Source organism: Vombatus ursinus, unplaced genomic scaffold, assembly GCF_900497805.2.
Source record: "Vombatus ursinus unplaced genomic scaffold, bare-nosed wombat genome assembly UNPS02010788.1, whole genome shotgun sequence".
In the NCBI taxonomy this organism is placed as follows: domain Eukaryota; kingdom Metazoa; phylum Chordata; class Mammalia; order Diprotodontia; family Vombatidae; genus Vombatus; species Vombatus ursinus.
Genome location: NW_020950566.1, coordinates 4,718,306 through 4,736,004, shown reverse-complemented (window position 1 = coordinate 4,736,004; position 17,699 = coordinate 4,718,306). Strand labels below are relative to the sequence as shown.

At 36.8% G+C, this 17,699-nt stretch overlaps 1 protein-coding gene across 3 annotated transcripts in view; it reads right to left on the bottom strand.

The window, feature by feature from the left end:
* Positions 1-17,699, bottom strand: part of PTPRZ1 (protein tyrosine phosphatase, receptor type Z1) — a 239,002-nt gene that overhangs the window by 45,788 nt on the left and 175,515 nt on the right. For all 3 annotated transcript variants that reach the window (XM_027855181.1, XM_027855182.1, XM_027855183.1), the window contains exon 13: positions 14,959-15,103. In XM_027855181.1, coding sequence (XP_027710982.1) covers positions 14,959-15,103 — 145 coding nt within the window. The remainder of the gene's footprint in view (positions 1-14,958; positions 15,104-17,699) is intronic.

Here is a 17,699-nt window from a genome sequence, read left to right as displayed (position 1 = left end):
TTTCTCTGCCTGAAGACTTAAAAGTTTATGTTTTTAATAGCTTCATCACAGATACAATTATGGAAGAGGACAAGGGGCTGGGGAGGGTCCCATAGTATTCCATACTCCCACTAGATCAACACAGAGCCATTAAGACACTCTTTGTGTCTTAGTAAATAACAAGGATAAATAAATAAATATATATATAATGTAATAATAATAAAGGTGAAAAGGGAGCAGTTTTGAAACATTGCCCATTAATTCAACAAATATTCATTGAATGTCCATTGAGCACGAAGTTTCAGAAGGAAACAACAGAAATTATGCTCTCTACCCTTAACAACCCCACAAGCAAAGATGAACAAGTCATATGCAGATAGTAAGAAGATTAATTTGATGAAAGCAGAGAGGCTCATTTAGAAGAGTAATGAGAATTGGCTGGAGTCCTTGTGCCATTTAGTTAAGGGACTTAGATGCTGGACAATGATGTCTCTATTAGATAATCAGGCACTGAAGGCATTGATGATCATATGATTAATATTAGTTGAAAAAAATTAACATGCTAAGCAGTGAAGCTCATAACATAGTATATTGAGTTTTTTAAGGAGAAAAAAATTTTTTTAGCAAGTTAAAAAAATGAACTAGATATCCAAATCAATGGAATCTCGTTCTCTAGTTGAAGGTTTCACCGGCTCTCATCTGGTCTCTTTTAAGAGTCTGCTAATTTTTCCTCCCACCTCAAGTGTCTCTGCAATCCTTTTTCCACTCAGGTAATAAAAGTATTATTTCTAAAACACAGGTCTGATCATGTCACTCCCCTGTTCAGTAAATGGCACTGGCTCTGTATCTCAAAAATAAGATTCAAACTCCTCTCTCTGGCATATAAAGACCTTTACAACCTGGCTCCTATCTACCTTTCTAGTCTCACTATACATTAATATTCTTCACACACTCTGTGTTCCAGACAAACCAACCTTTTTGCTATTTCTCTCCTATAATAACATGTCTTCCACCTCCATGACTTTGCATAGGTTGTCCCTCAAGCCTGGAATACACTTCAAGCTCAGCTTAAGAACCACTCTACATCTCACCTTCCAATGACTTCCCACCATATTACCTTGGGTTGTTTTCTATATATTTCTATGTGTGTCTTTCATATATGTTGTCCTAAAGCAATAAAATATTTTAATAACCAATGAAGAAGTTATTGTCTTTGTGTGCCTTAAGCAATGTCTTGAATATAGAAAGCACTTAAATGCATTTCTATTGATTGAGACAGTGGATGAAATGATAGGACCTTTAAGGGATGCTTATCAGTAACCTGGCAAGGATGGCATTTTTTCCAAGGTATAATAATAGGAATTTAAAAGGCAGCCAACCTCTGACTCTGCAAATAACAATACATCTGATTATTATTATTAAGAGAATCAAATTTAGAGCTAGAAGATTCTTGGAGATCACCTACTCCAACTTTCTCATTTTGTAATGAAGGAATTGAGCCCAGAGAGGTTTTGTAATTTGCCCAACATTATAGAACTGGCTAAGGAGTAACAGAGCCAATATTGAGATCTAAGTCTTATGACTCTAAATCTAGGGAAGGGATAATTAAAGGAGGGTAGAAGATTAGTCCAGGGCAGTTAGGTGGCACCATCATGAACAGAGAGCCAGGCCTGGAGTCAGAAAGACTCATCTTCCTGAGTTCAAATCTGGCCTCAGATACTCAGTACCTGTGCGACCCTCGGCAAGTCACTTTACCCTGTTTGCCTCAGTATCCTCATCTATAAAATGAGCTGGGGAAGAAAATGGCCAACCACTCCAGTATCTTTGCCAAGAAAACCCCAAATAGGGTCTTGACCAATAGGACACAATTGAACAACAACAACAACAAAAGAAGATTAGTCCTAAGCAAACAAACACAAAAAAACCCTCTAAGGATGTAAAAACAAATATTTATAGCTCTTTTTGTGATGACAAAGAATTGGAAACTGAAGGGATGCCCGTCAACTGGAGGATGGTTGACCAAGTTATGTTTTGCTATTGTACTATAAAAAATGACTAAGAGGATGGTTTCAGAGAACTCTAGCAAGACTTGCATGAACTGGTGCAGAGTGAAGTGAGCAGAACCAGGAGAACAATTTATAAAATGACAACAATAGTGTAAAGACAAACAACTTCGAAAGACTTAAGGACTCTGATCTGAGTAATGACCAAGCATGATTCCAGAGGAATAATGATGAAATGCCACTCACCTCCTGACAGAGAGTGAGGGATTCACAATGAACCTTTTTTTATATACTTGGTAAAGTACAAATGTGGTGGTGTTGTTTTTTATAAGCTATACATGTTTGTAACTGGACTTTGGTTTTCTTCCTCAGTTGGAGGGTGGGGGTAGATAAGAAGAAAAGAAGAAAGATTTTTGCTGATTGAAAAAAATGATTAAAATATATTTAAGGTACAACACAAATCCAATGGTACATAAGTCCCTGCTATGAGATCTGCCAGAACTTCACCAGCTCACAGAAGTGCACTGGAGTCAGATCCTACTTCCTCCTGAGAGCTGATTGTTAAATTTTCAGTATGAACCTTAGAAATTGGCCAAAGTCACAAATATGGGCTTGATTTGTTTTATTGGTTATCTAGAGTCTAGACATAAGAAAGTGATAGGGAAAATGTTAATCATCCATCTTAAACATAAAAGTATGTCATGTGTATATATATATATATATATATATATATATATATATATATATATTTTTTTTTTCTGAAGAGTCAGCTGTTAAAACATTTACAAGTAAACCCCTGCTTATAGCCAATCTACCTATCTCTTTCCTCTTGTGAGGAAAAATGCTACCAAAATAGAAGTTATCATTTTTGTTTTTCTTCTCATGAGTTTCCTCTTTAAAAATTAACAGGAGGACAAACATATTATTTATTGATATGTAGAGACAGTATTATCTTCTTGAGATAGAGAAGACAGCACAATGAAGAGGAAAGAGCCCTAGGTTTGGAATCAGATGATATTAGTTCAAATTCCACCTGTTGCTTCCATCCTGTGTGACTGTAGGCAAATCCTTTTACTTCTCTAGGCTTCATTTCTTTCTTTATGAGAAAGAGGTCAGAATAGATGATCTCAAAGGTCTTTTTTAGTTCTAAATATATGAATAGGAATGGGAATGGAAAGTTAGTCATCCATGGTCCTTTAGCATTTTCTTATTTCTCCATCCCAAAATGAATCATGGATGTCATGTGCTGGAGATGGAAGAATTTCTATTAACATGTTTTTGCCTTTTGGATTAGAAAGGCCATTGGTCCTTATTCTAAGGGTGTGAGTCAAATCGAGTATGCTTACATCTAAGTATGGACAGAAAAATTAAATATTTTTGAGTTTCAGAAGACTGGTGGTGTTGGTAATGTTGTTTGACATTAATCCCTAAGGGCTCAAAAATCTAAACAATGCTTTACCACACCTGAAAGGTAAACTGCTATCTGACCTCAGAAGAAAATCCAGTAAATTCCTCTGAATGTGTTGTATAATTCCCATGGCCATGGCCATAGCCAAGGAGAAGCAGCATGGCATTGTGAGTGGATTGAGAGCTAGAAAGGAAGGCTTGGGTTCAAGTTTCACCTTGGATACATACGGATTCAAGGCACTTCACATCACTGGGCTCTAGGCAAGTCTCTAAAAGTATAATTTGTTATATATATATAATATATATAAAACTGTTCAAATAAACCACAGAGAAAAGATGAAATTTTCAATGAATTTAAATGAGATTTCTGCTGGCAATAGATAGGTTTTTATTTTAAAGAGGCAGCCTGAGCGTGACAATGGTGAAGATAAGAGAGCTAGCATGCATATAACACTTTAAAGATTCCAAAAATGCTTTACATCCAAGGATGTGCTGGTAAATGTTTAAACATCCGTTCTCTGAAATTGCACTTTATTGTCGTTTAGTCATTTTTCAGTCACGTCTGACTCTTTGTGACCCCTTTTGGGGGTTTTCTTGGCAAAGATACTGGAGTGGTTTGCTGTTTCCTTCTCCAGCTCATTTCACAGATGAGAAAACTGAGGCAAACAGGGTTAAATGACTTGCTCAGGGTTACACAGCTAGTAGTTGTCTGAGGCTGAATTTGAACTCAGGTCTTCCTAACTCCAGGCCTGGTGCTGTATCTACTGTGCCACCAAGCTGTCCATAAATGCACAACACACTGTTGAGTTTGAATTATTAACATTTTCTCTATCAGCTCCTAAATTCTAAACAATTAACAAAACAATAACTCAATCCCTGATTTACAGTATTTGCCAATTTTCAAGATGCAAATGCTCACACTGGAAAATTTAAAAACTGCTGCTTCTTGCATGAGCTCCAGATGCCAACCTTGTTATGTCTATGGTTGTATCTAACTCTGACAAAACCTGAGAGGTGGGTACTACGGCTATTATTATCCCCATTTTACAGAGGATGAATCTGAGTCTCAGAGAGGTTAAGTGACTTGTCAAACAATCTAGATTTGAATCTGGGCTTTTCCTGATTCCAAGTCAAGAGCACTTTCCTCTAATGCCCTCTGCTTCTTAAAGATCAGTGCACTGTATCTTACAGGAAGCTGGGGCGGAGTTTGTGGTAGGGTAAAAGAATTAGCATCCCCTCTGACTTCAGAGAATATCTATTCTAATTCTTTCATTTTTCTAATGAGAAAACTGAGACCTACAGAGATGATGGGATTTAATCAAGCTTGTACAACCTCTAAGTGTCAGTGCCTGGATTCAAGCATAGATCTTCTCATTTTAATTTCCTTATCACTTTAATATATCATCATCCTACAGTATAAAGGAATCTGTTTCCCTTTAGTTTTGTTTCTGTTTAAAATTTACATCCCATTCTCCCTCTGAGGAGCCACTAATGCATTGTTCTTTGCTGAAGACATTTCACATCCTTTCAGTGAGGGGCTGTCACACGTAAATTATGCCCTAAAACATCTGGAAAACTCTTTCAAAGCATATTATTTAATATATAAGAAGATTCAACATCGATATTCCATCTGTTCTGTATAAGCAGCAAACAACTTCACGACTATGTGCTAAGTGTTGATAACTATGTCTCCTGCTAATTATCACCAGGCTATGAAGAAAAAAGTGATGACTGTTTTAAACTTGCAGACATAGGTCCTATCAATCAATGTTAACCTGATTATTTAATTTACACCTTTTCATCACAGTAAGCATTTAGATCTAAAACCTGGAAATATGTAATTCTTATTACATTTCTTTGAATACTTGTAAAAATATGAAACAATATTCAGCACACTGCATTTGTTGTAACGACTTTTGCAACTTCTCCATAAGGTCTTGTTATCTATTATAATTATCAGCTTTTAGAAAATAGATTTATGATGAATCTTACTTTTAAGATGCTTTTGAAATGTAGGTGAAAATCAGAGTGAAGTAGTCAATTAGAAAAAATAAAAAGGGAAACTATTTAAGCCCCTTCAGATTTTTCACTTAAAGAAATTTAGATGAATAGCCAAACTCATAAACTTGTAAAAACCCAAACAAGAACTACTGTTATTCTTAACTGAATGCTCTCTTTGGAATCTGAATCTGACACTGCTAACCCAGAGTATAAATGTCTTCCAATACCTGGGACAGATTGCAATACTTCATCATACCCACATTTTGTACCTTGGAATCAGTATCAAACATCTGCATGATTGCTGCCCATGACAGAAAGGGATTAGTCCTTAGCCTCACAACCACTATGCTCTATCAAATGTACAGACATGTATGTTATTGCTAACACTCTTTTTAATGGACAAAGTGAATTTTTAATACCATCATTTTTGTTGCTGTTTGGTCATTCAGTTGTGTCAGACTCTTTGTGACCCCATATGGGGTTTTCTTGCAAAGTTACTGGAGTGTTTGTCATTTCTTTCTCCAACAGATTAAGGTAAACAGACCTTAAGTGACTTGCCCAGAGTCACACAAGGAGTAAGTTTCTGAGGCTGAATTTGAACTCAGGACTTGCTGACTCTAGGTCCAGTATTCTAACCACTGAACCACCTCCAATACTATCATTTAATGCTGCCAATTTTAACTGGTGAAAGTTTTATGTATCCTAGTCAAGTCAACCAACATTTATTATGTTCCTACTTTGTGCCAGGAACTGTGCTAAGTGCTAGGGATACAAAGAAAAGCAAAAACAGTCCTTGCCCTCATGGAGCTTACAATTTAATGAGGGAGTCAACATGTAAACAACTATGTACAATGTATAAGATAACAATAACAGCTAACACTGATTAAGGGTCTACAATGTGCCAGGCTCTCTGCTAGGCAATGAAGAGAAAACAGAGATAAAAAGGACAAGGTCCCTGCCTTCAAGCTTATAACTTAGTGGGCAATAAACATGTAAGGGCAGCTAGGTGGCACAGTGGAGAAAGACTGACCCTGGAGTCAGGAAGACCATAGTTCAAATCCAGCCTCAGACACTTATTACCTGTGTGACCCTGGGCAAGTCCCTTAACCTTAATTGCATCCCCCCCCCAAAAAAAAATCTACAAAAAAAGTAACTAGCACAAAATATGAGCAGTACAGAGGAGAGATGAAATCAGCTGATGAAATCAGGGAAGGCTTCATGGAGGAAATAGCCTTTGAGCTGGGCCTTGAAGGACAGATTGTGGGACCCTAGATGGGATATATTTCAACACACAGAGAAGAAATGGGTCGGATAATCCAGCAGAAAAGTGAAGGTATGTTTTGGGTGTGGACAAAATAGTAATTTGGTTATAATATGTGGTAAGTATGTGATAAAACTGGAAAGGTATATAGGAGGTATATTGTGAAAGGCACTGAAAGAATGCCAGCCTGAAGAATTGTGACTTTATTTGGTACATAACAGGTTTACAAGAGATCTTAAGTCAGTTATCTTATTTGATTCTCTCAATGATGATTTGAGACAGCAGGATATACAGTGCAGAGAGGGAGTCAGGAAAGCCTGGGGTCAAATCCTGCCTCTGACATATACTAAGTTTTTTTGTTTGTTCATTTGTTTGTTCTTTTGTTTTGTTTTTGGTTTTTTTTGGTTTTTTTTGGTGAGGCAGTCGGAGTTAAGTGACTTGCCTAAGGTCACACAGCTAGTAAGTGTCAAGTGTTTGAGGCTAGATTTGAACTAGGGTCCTCCTGACGCCAAGGCCAGAGCTCTATCCACTGTGCCACCCAGGTGTCCCCTACTGACACATACTATGAACAAGTCACTTAGCCTCTTAGTAGACCAGGTAATTCTCTAAAGCTATAAATTGCAGATCTTAATAACCAATCAGTATAGGTGACAGAGTTTCCACAGTGGGAAATTCCCATTCAAGATGAAATCACATATCAGAGTCAATAACGAAAATAAAAACAAAATAATTTCAACTGACATTTATATGATCACTTTCAAGTTTGCCAAAAGCATTACATATACTGCCTCCTTTAAGCCTCACAACAACCAGGTGAGGCAGGTACCAGAGATATTATCCCCATTTTACATACAGAGAAACTGAGGGTCAAAGAGATTGACTGACTTCATGGTGTCATAGATTTAGAACTGTAAAGGACATCTAAGGTCATTTAGTCCAACCCCCTTATTTTAGATGAGGAAATTGAGACCAGGGAAGGTCAAGTAAGTTCCAGGATCACACAAATAATAAATCCAAGAACAAGGATTTGAACCCAAGTCCTTGGATTCTAAATTGACAGTAAGAGTCAGAAATGAAATCTGAACCAAGGTTTTCCTAATTCTATGTCTAGCATTCCTTACTGCCTCCCTAGGCATGGGGGAAACATTTTAAGTTTTTCAGTAGAGGATGTTCAGATTATATCGGTAGAGAAGGAAGATTATTTTCAGTAGCAGTGATTAGTGGAGGGAAGGAAAGAGTAGATGGGGGACAGAGACTGTCACAGGAAAACCATTTAAAAGTCTACAACAATATTTCAAGGGACAGATGATGAGGATAGGAGTGAGGTAATCTGACTAGAGGCTCGGGGAATAGAAATCACAGCCCTGATGGGCAGCAAAGAATCCTCAGTGCTCGATAACCAATTAGATTTGGGGGGAGGAGGAAGGGAAAGTAAAAATTCAAAGATGACTCCTGGTTTCTGAGTGTTACCATTAACAGAAATAGGGAAATCAGGAGTAGGAAAGAGTTTGGGCAAAAAAAAAAAAAAAAAACTGGCTTAGTTTCAGGCCTGCTTGCTGATGTTAAATTAATTTCTTCTATAAAATGGTTTCATCTTGTACCCAGAGGGCAGGTCTCCAGAACAGAACTCATTATCTTTCCCTATTTCCGTCCAAGGCACCATCTTTCTTCTAGTCACTCAGGTTTTCAACCTAGAAATCATTCTCAACCCACTACTCTTACTCATCTCCCCTGCCCCTCATATTCAAGTTGCCAGACCTCAACAGCTTTGAATCCTCTTCTCTATAATTATACCATGACCACCCTACAGCCTTCAGCTCTCATACAAACAACTACAAAGGCTTCCTAATTGTTTTCCTTGCATCCACTGTCTCCCCTCTTCAATCAGTCCACCATGGAGTTGCCAAACTAGTATTCCTAAAGTGTAGGTCAGATCATGTCACTTCTCTACTCAGGAGGCTCCTCTTGGCTCCCCAATGCTTCTTCTGTTTGGAATTTAAAGCCCTTCACATTTGATGAAACTTTCTTACCAAGTTCCAGCCAAACCCACCTACTTGATGTTCCCCAAACATGATATCTCATTTTCCACCTCCATGCCTTTGCACAGACTATCCCTGAAAATTAGAATAATCTCTCTTTACCTCCATCTCCTGGAACCCCTTGCTCCCTTCAAGGCTCAGCTCAAACATCATTTTCTTCAAAAGGCCTTCACTAATTCCCTCAGTTATTAATACCTGCCTCAAAAGGCCATTTAAAAATTTGAGGTTTGTTTTTATTGGTTGAGTCTTGCCTTATCTACCTTTCTAAGATCGCTCCTCTATGCCTCCTTTTCTCCTCAGATACCCTCATCATGCTGGTGCAGATCCCCATTACTTCACTGCTGGACTACTGCAATAGACTGCTGGTTGGTCCCCTGCCTTAAATCTCTCCCCATTTCATCCTCCACTCAGCTGTCAAATTAATCTTCCTAAAGCACATGTCTAACTGTGACCTCCTCCTCACCCCTTGCCCCACCATTCAAACAAATCCAGTAGTTCTGTATCACCTCGAGAATCAAATATAAAATCCTCAGTTTGGCCTTTAAAACCCTTCATGACCTTTCCCCTTGCTACCTTTCCAGTCTCCTTAAACCTTACTTCCCCTTCACGTAGTCTGCAATTCAGTGACAGTCGGTGTCCATGGGTGTTCCACGAACAAAACACTCCATCTCTCAACTCCAGGTATTTCTGCTGATTGTCTGCCATCCTTGGAAGACATCTCTGCCCTCTGGCTTCCCTGATTTCTTTCAAGTCTCAGCTAAAGTCTCTCTGGATTCTTGGTTAATAACAGCAAATTAACATTTATTAAGTACCTACTATGTGGTTTTGTCCTTTGTTCTCAAAGAGGACCATGACATCAGGGAAACGATGACATGATTTGCAAATGACTTTGAGTTGAGGGAGGGAGGAGGGCTGTGCAAAGTCACCAGCCTCACTTTCTCCTCCAGAGCCATCTGGGTCAGTGGCCAGATATTGATCAGGGCAACTGGAGATGGCCCAGGATGTACTGGGAGACCTTGGCCCTTTTAAGCTAAGGTCTTTTCAAGTTCTCACTTTGAGTGAGGCAATACCCAGCAGTCAATGGGGATACAAAAAGAGGCAGAAGACAAGTCCCTGTTCGTAAGGAGCTCACAGTTTAATGGAAAAACAAACAAATTATGCACAAACAAGTTATTTAAGTTATAAATAGGAAATAATTAAGAAGGGGAAGGCACTAGAATTAAAAGGGGTTAGGAGAGGCTTCATGTAGAAGATGAGATTTTAGTTTGGACTTATAGGAAGCGATTGAAGGCAGCAGGCAGAATTGAGAAGGGAGAACATTCCAGGTATGATGGACAGCCAAAAAAAATGCTCATAATTGAAAAAATGGAATAATGAGAGAAAGAAAGAAAGATAAGACTAAAGAAGAAAAGTAACTGTAACCACATTTCGATTTTACTGTAAGGCAAAAAAAAAAATGCAAAGAATTCTGTGAATCTCCTCAATATAAATTCATCTGCAGATTCTTCCTTAGTCTTGCCTATCTAGAGTATTATGTCCCAAAAGATATTTAAATTATACTGGCAAAGGAAAGCATATTATTTGCAATGCTCTCTTTATGGGTATGTTGAACTATTAGTGAAACTTCTAGTGAAAGCATTAGAATTTTAGTTTCCAGTCCTGAGAAGTGATCTAAGAATCAGGAGACTGAGGTTTCTGGCAGAGACAGTTTCCAGTCCTAGCATGTGTCACTGGTCAAATCACTCAATCATTTAATCTCTCTTAGTTTCCTCATGAGTGGATGATGAAATTTGGATTGTTTTGTTCAGTCATTTCAGTTGTGTCCAACTCTTTGTGAACCCATTCTGGGTTTTCTTGGCAAAGATACTGGAGTGGTTTTCCATTTCCTTCTCCAGCTCGTTTTCTAAATGAGGAAACTGAGGCAAAAGGGTTAAGTGACTTGCCCAGGGTCACACATCACAAAAGTGTCTGAGACCACATCTGAACTCAGGTCCTGACACCAACCATGCTATCTATTGTGCCACCTAGCTGCCCCTGGATTTGGATTAGGCTCTTTCTAAAATTCCTTATAAATCTAACAGTACATGATTTTTGGATTAAGAATCTGTGGTATACAGTCATCTGGTAAAACAACTCCTGTAGAGAAGGAGCCAGCCATCCCATAAATGTGCCAAACACTTGCCATACCCAAGACAGGCAAGTCAGCCTAGCTAAAGGCAGAAGGTGCTCTGAAGGAGAGATAGGAGGTGGCATGGGTCAGGCAAGTCAAACCACTACCACCACCTTGACCACCACCTCTCCTCAGACTCTTATGGAGATGGCCCAGGACTTGGAATCCAAGAGCCCTAGAAATCACAATTCTTTTGGCCTACTGCCTTCATCCATTAACCTGGGAAGCACCCCCTATGAAGATATAGCCTGGTAACTGTTCCTGCCGATGCTACAGCAACAGGTAATGAAGACTCAGAAAAGAAAGGTCTTGCCACCAAAGTCCTTGGCAATGTCCAATAGTTTAATATAAGAAACTAATGATTTTATCAGTCAAAATGACATTAAAGAAGAGGCTTTGCTTCTAGGCAAAGATCCTTTGCCTAAGGGATCATGGGACCACTCTATTTGAGATTCAGCTGACCTTCCACATGTCAACACAATATGTCTCCTCCATTAGAATATGAGAGCCTTGAGAACACAGGTCATCTTACTTTTCTATTTGTATTCTTGCAGCTTATCATAGTGCTTTGCATGTAGGCTTCCTTTATTCATTCATAATGGAGTACTTCTATAACACTATTTGATAAAGAGGATTATTTAGTCTAGCGGTCTACTGTCCAACTCATTAAAATGAGTTGTGGTCGTGTCCAATCACAATCAGCTTTGACAGACAAATCAATATTTTGGTTGGTTTTGTAGCATTAAATACAAAGATTTGTGTAGATGTGATCAATTTTAGTAAGTGGGCTAATCAGGGTAATTCTGCTTTATCTTAAATGAGCCATATTATAATACAACATGGATAAATCACTTTGTTCAACAGATGTATTCCTAAAATTTTGTACATAAACTCAGTTTTGGCAGATTAGTTCAAATGCATTATGGGAGCTTACTATTTAAAGGAATTCTGTTGGAAATACTTTTATGTAAATTCCCTCAATTAATTTTTTATAAATTATGTAATTTATTTTAATCAAGTCATAGTTTCCCATGATAAGAAGCATTTGAATATGGAAAAAAGTCAAATCAAATCACCACTTATATCTTCATGGGGGCAGGGGAGTAGAAATTAAATGTATCTTTTAGTTGTGGGCATTATTTTGTTTGGAAAAGTAATTTCAAGACAGAAATGGATAAGTCTATTAAAGCATAGACAGAGGGAAGTTTCCAGCATATAAGTTCACTAATATGTAAGACAGAAGACAAACTAGTCTACTAGAATGTTGCCCTGTCTCTAAATATTAATCTTCTCCTTGGTTATTTGAGTATGAGAAACATGAGGTTTGATTTACTGGCACAAGTCAGCAAGGAAGCACTGAATGAAAATAGCACTGGCCTGGTAGTGAAGAGACTTAGCTTCCAGCTCTGACAGCTACTAACATATATGGCCTTAGGGAAAGCATTAAATCATTTAACTTCTATAAGTTAGTTTCTTCACAAAGGCTAAAATTCTACCAGGGAAATCAACCCATGAGAGACTCAAACAGAATCAACTTCAGAGGGTAAGAAAAAGAGGACCTATCAGAAGGGGCTGGTGAAGGTACAGCTACGAAAGCAGTTCAAGTCAAAAAGAACAGTCTTAGCAGACTGCTGGTTTAACATGGGTCAGCAGTGTGACCCAGAAGCCTCAAAAGTTCATGGGATTTTAGGTTGCATTACAAAGCAGAATGACCAGTTCTAGCTCTGTCTTAGTCAGCTCATGTCTGGAATAATACATTCAGTTCTAAATACCACATTTTAGGAAGGACAATTGTAAACTGGAAAATGCACATAGGAGAGAAAACACAATGGTGAATGGTCTTGAGTCAATTGTCATATGAGAATCAACTGAGGGAACTGAGGATGTATAGTCCAGAGAAGAAAAGACTGAGAGAAGGGAATTTATAAGCTATCTCCAGGTATTTGAAGGGTATTACATTGGGAAAAAAAAATTAAGCTTTTTCTTCTTTCCCCCAAAAGGAAAAACCAGGAGTTATGGGTGAAACTTGCAAAGATACAAATTAAACCTTCATGTAAGGAATACCTTTTTTAGAAATTAGTCATTCAAAAATGAAATGGATTTTCTGGAGGAGGTAGTAAACAGGTTCTCCTTCATTAGGGACCCTTAAGTGAAGAACGAATGATGACCTCTTGTTAAGGAGTATTATAGGATATCACTATTTGGTTAGGAGTTGGTCTAGATCATGGGTAAAGAACTTGAGGCCTCAAGGCCACATGTGGCCCTCTAGGTCCTCAAGTGGAGCCCTTTGACCAAAACCAAGTTTGAAGTTTAGATTCAGTCAAAAGGCTGCACTTGAGGACCTAGAGGGTCACATGTGGGCTTGAGGCTGATTTTGATAGTATATGAGGCTCCTTAACAAAACTGAGATTTTATAATTCTGATCTGCAGAAGTCGTAAGTTCATGAAATTATTTGGATAACAAGAAAACAAAGTCCCTGTAATTGTATTTCATTGCATGCTGTGTAAATGATTAAAGTGGAGAGGGAAGATAATGCATCATGTTAATATGGGCAAAGACGAAAATTCATACATGTAGAGAAGGATGAAAGCATTTTACTGCTTCTTGGATTTTATATTCCACTCTTTAAAATAAGCATAAAATAAGACTCACCTTTAATGATGCTCTCACCTAGCCAAATACCCACTACACGAACAATCTGCTTCAGGCTTCACTGTCTCACGAGTATACCACATTCATCTCTATCTCCATGGCTTTGATGAGCCTGATTCTCCTGACTGGTATGTCGCCTTACCTTCTCTCTCTGCTTATCCTGACCCTACTTACCCATTAAATTCTCTGGACTCAAATTCTCTACATTTTCCTTGAAAACCTCCTGATTTCTATAAATACAAATGATCTCTCCTTTCTTTAACTTGCTACATCACTTACTGCCTATGGCACACACTTTAATGTTTAATAGTATATTTTCTTGTATCTCTCTATATTTCATGTATCAATCAGGAATTTATGTACTTTGAGGCCAGAGAGCATGTCTTCTATTTCTTTTGTATCCTTAACAGCTCCTTACATATTGAAGGTATTTAATAAATATCTGACAAATTAAATTGAGATTAGCAATTTTGGAAAAACATCTAAGAAATGGATAGGTTTGTCACAATAAAAAGCTATAGAAAAATAATGCTAAAGAGAATGAGTTAATTGCAAATCTTCAGAGTAAAAGGTTCTAACTTATTAGTCAGTGAATTATGTCCATCTTTCAGAGTCTAGCTATAGTAAAATTCTATACAAAGCCATGTTTTACTATACACTTGGATATATACACACACATCCTACACTATGGGTCATGTCATATTTCCCAGTTTTCCCAGAGCTATGCCATCTGTATCTCTCTTTATAGCATACAAAATCTAAAATATGATTTATCCTTAAGAATTATAATAGGATATAATGGAGTTTACCATCTTTCCTTTTAAAGACATTCCATAAAGAAAAAAAATACACCCAAACCAAATTATCCCTAGACTTTACTTTTGAATTCAGTGTCATCCTTCCACTTTAATTTTAGCAAACTAATACTTTTTTTCTCTATGAACTGATATGTAATTTAGGAGTTCTTCATAGGTATAGGATAAAACTCATGCAAAGCAAGGGATTATAGTTAAATAAGCATACATTACTATTTCTATTAATTTTTCCAAAGAATGTACTTAAAAGACATGGAAGGTAAAAAAAAAAAAAAACCAAAAGCATCCAGTTGAGATAAATTCAAGAATGACATTCTCTTGTTTGTTACTTGTCAACATGAAATTATAGCTGTCAAAATAATTTATCTAAAACAACCAGAAACAAAGCTTTTTAATTTTACCTTTATCTTCTTGCCTTAATTATGGAAATCAATCATCCCCTTCATTAAATCTTTATGTACACAAGATGGCAGCTTGTTCATGACTACTCCAAGAAATAATTAAAGTTCTGAGAAAATCTACTTTAAAAAACCTTTCATATCTGCTTAAGGAGCATGCCATAATAACAATCATTATTTCACTAATCAGGACAAAATCTGACCTATGTGCAGTCTGAAAAATCAAACTTACCTCCAATAGATGAGAATACCCACTAGAACCACTAGACAGATAAAAGTCAGGGCTGATACGATCACAAGAGGTATAACTGTCTTCTTCTCTGATTCCAAACCCTCAGCTAGACCAATACGAGATTCATGGCTACTATTACTTGCTTCTGCAGTCAGAGAAAATTGAGATAGTTTATATTTAAGCACAAGGAAAATTCACAGAATTATTGAACTACTGAATTGTAAAACTATATGTTGCTACTTACCTTTCATGTTTTGACTCTATAATATCACATTAGATGAATATGCTTACAAATACATTTTTGGAAAACAAAGATAGTAAGTAAAAGAGACTACTTGAACAGAAGAAACATGGCACCCCAACAGTAAATGACACATCACCTTCTTAGGAACTACAGAGTTTGTATATTTTTAAGAGGCAATTTGAGACTTAAAGTAAGAAAACTATCCATCACTAAAGTAAATTAGCAAAAGCAGCAAATGGATTTTATTAGATCATCATTAAATATCTTGACATTCTTAAAATTATTTAGATGTAATTATTTCTCTCTTTGCAACTAAAACAAATTCTAATGTGACAGAGCTACTTAAATTGACTGCTTCACTTCATTTAAAATTATCTTCTTGACTTTGACTTATAGGTTATTTAAAATTTTTTATTTCGAATTTCTTCTCTATCTTTCCTTTCTCAAAAATCAAAGTACTACATGTGAATTGGAGAATCACATAGTTCCTAGAACTCATTTCAATTTAAAAAATACTAAACAATGAGAATTGTTTCTGAATCCATTCTTCAGATTAATTTAAAGGCCTGAAAAAAATGACACTTCTTCTGTGACTGAAATTTACACACCAAACTATATTCTCACTTGTATTATCATTGTTAACTGGAAGAAAATTCTTCACAGCTGTTATGGTTAGTTAGTTCCCATACTGTAGAATGCAATCAGGCTATGAACAGTTCTTGCCTTATGTTTCACATGGCACTTAGTAGGAAAAAGTTTAAGAATTCATTAAACCCTTCATCAGAATTACTTCCTCAAAGATAATGGATTACACTGCTATAACATTAGGGAACACCTTGACCTGGTATGGACACTTGGAAAAGCTCTAAAAAGAAGGAACTGGTTTGCACTGTCCAATGAACTTGGCGTAATTGATGTTTCCCTTATGATCATCATGCTAACAGGAATAAAGTTCATGGGGAAACAATTTAATTTTAAACATTTTAAGGAATACAAAATTAAAAAACAAAGCCAAGAAATGAAACTTAGTCTCAAAATACATTAAATTGAATAATACTTAAGATTCATAAAAGGAAAACTCTTATAGTAACATAGGAATTTTGCCTTGGCATTGTATAATTTTTACAGGCTTAAGGCTCAATTTTTTATTGAGCCTTGCCCCGCCCCAAGAAAAGAAATTTTGTTGCCAAATATCACATGATACTCTCATGTAGGAAGTAAGGAAACATAACCTAGGTCCATAGAATAGTTTACATTTTAGCATGATTCTATTATCTGCTAGAAATAATGGAGTATATGTCTGCTTCCATATAATGATAAAACAGGATGAAAAGGGGAAAAAAAAGTTCAAGTCATTGGGCTGTCACAATGTCAATTCACTTCTTTCTCTGCTCTTTTCTTCCTCAGTCCTGCCCTCATTAACTAGCTAGAGAATTTCTGTTTCTCTTATGGTTAATATGCTTAGCCCATTGTGGACGGCATAATTCCTAGCTACTACTCATTTTCACAGAAAAGAATAATGGGTTGGTGAAATGCTCAGCAGGATGCCCAACTAGCTAGGAGGTGGCAGTAGATAGAACACTGCCTGGAACTGTTGAGTTCCAATTTAGCCTTAGCCTTGCTGGCATGACCCTGGGCTAATTACAACGAAAAAATGGGGCTAATAATAGCACTGATATCCCAGGTTTGTTGTGAGGATCAAATAAGATTATACATATAAGGCACTTAGCACAGTGCCTAGCATATAGTAAGTGTTTAATAAATGCTTATTTGCTTATTTTCCCGGCTAATCTGGTATACTTTGGTCTATAAGAGTCATCCCATTTTTATGATTCTGAAAAAAATATTTAATGCTGGAAGGGTGAATTTTAAGACTGTTCTTATTTTTAACTGTTAGATTAGTGACATGTGACAAATACATACAAAAGATAGAAGAAAAGTAAAGCATTCAGCCATGTTGCCCCTACATCTACCAATGGATAGCATTTCTGCTAATGAGCTAGAGTCATTGGCTAGTATGATCACAGTTACTAAAGTCCCTGATTCTGAACATTTGACTAGATTAATACATGACTCATGGTTATCATTTGCCTGGAATCAGCTGACAAGCAAAAAAAGTGATCAGACTCATTTTGGGGGTAATGACTTGATCTGAATCACCACAACAGAACATTATGTAGAAATTAAATTATTCAGTATCTTCAAATATCTATTTTGTGTTATATAGGAAAAAAATGCCAGTTTATCCAAAATGATTTTTCACTTTTTAGCCAGATTATTTTGACATTTTGTACAAGTAACTTACATTGCCATTTATAAAATATCTGATGGAACTAACATTAGCTCAGCTTGCTTGTGGCAATCCCTGAGACGAGTTTTCTAGCAAAGAAAATTAATTCTTTTAAAAATCATTTTTACTATTAATGCTATCTTGGTTTTGTTTAAAAGGCAATACCACAACACACTTTCTGAAAATATATACAATATATGTAGAGCC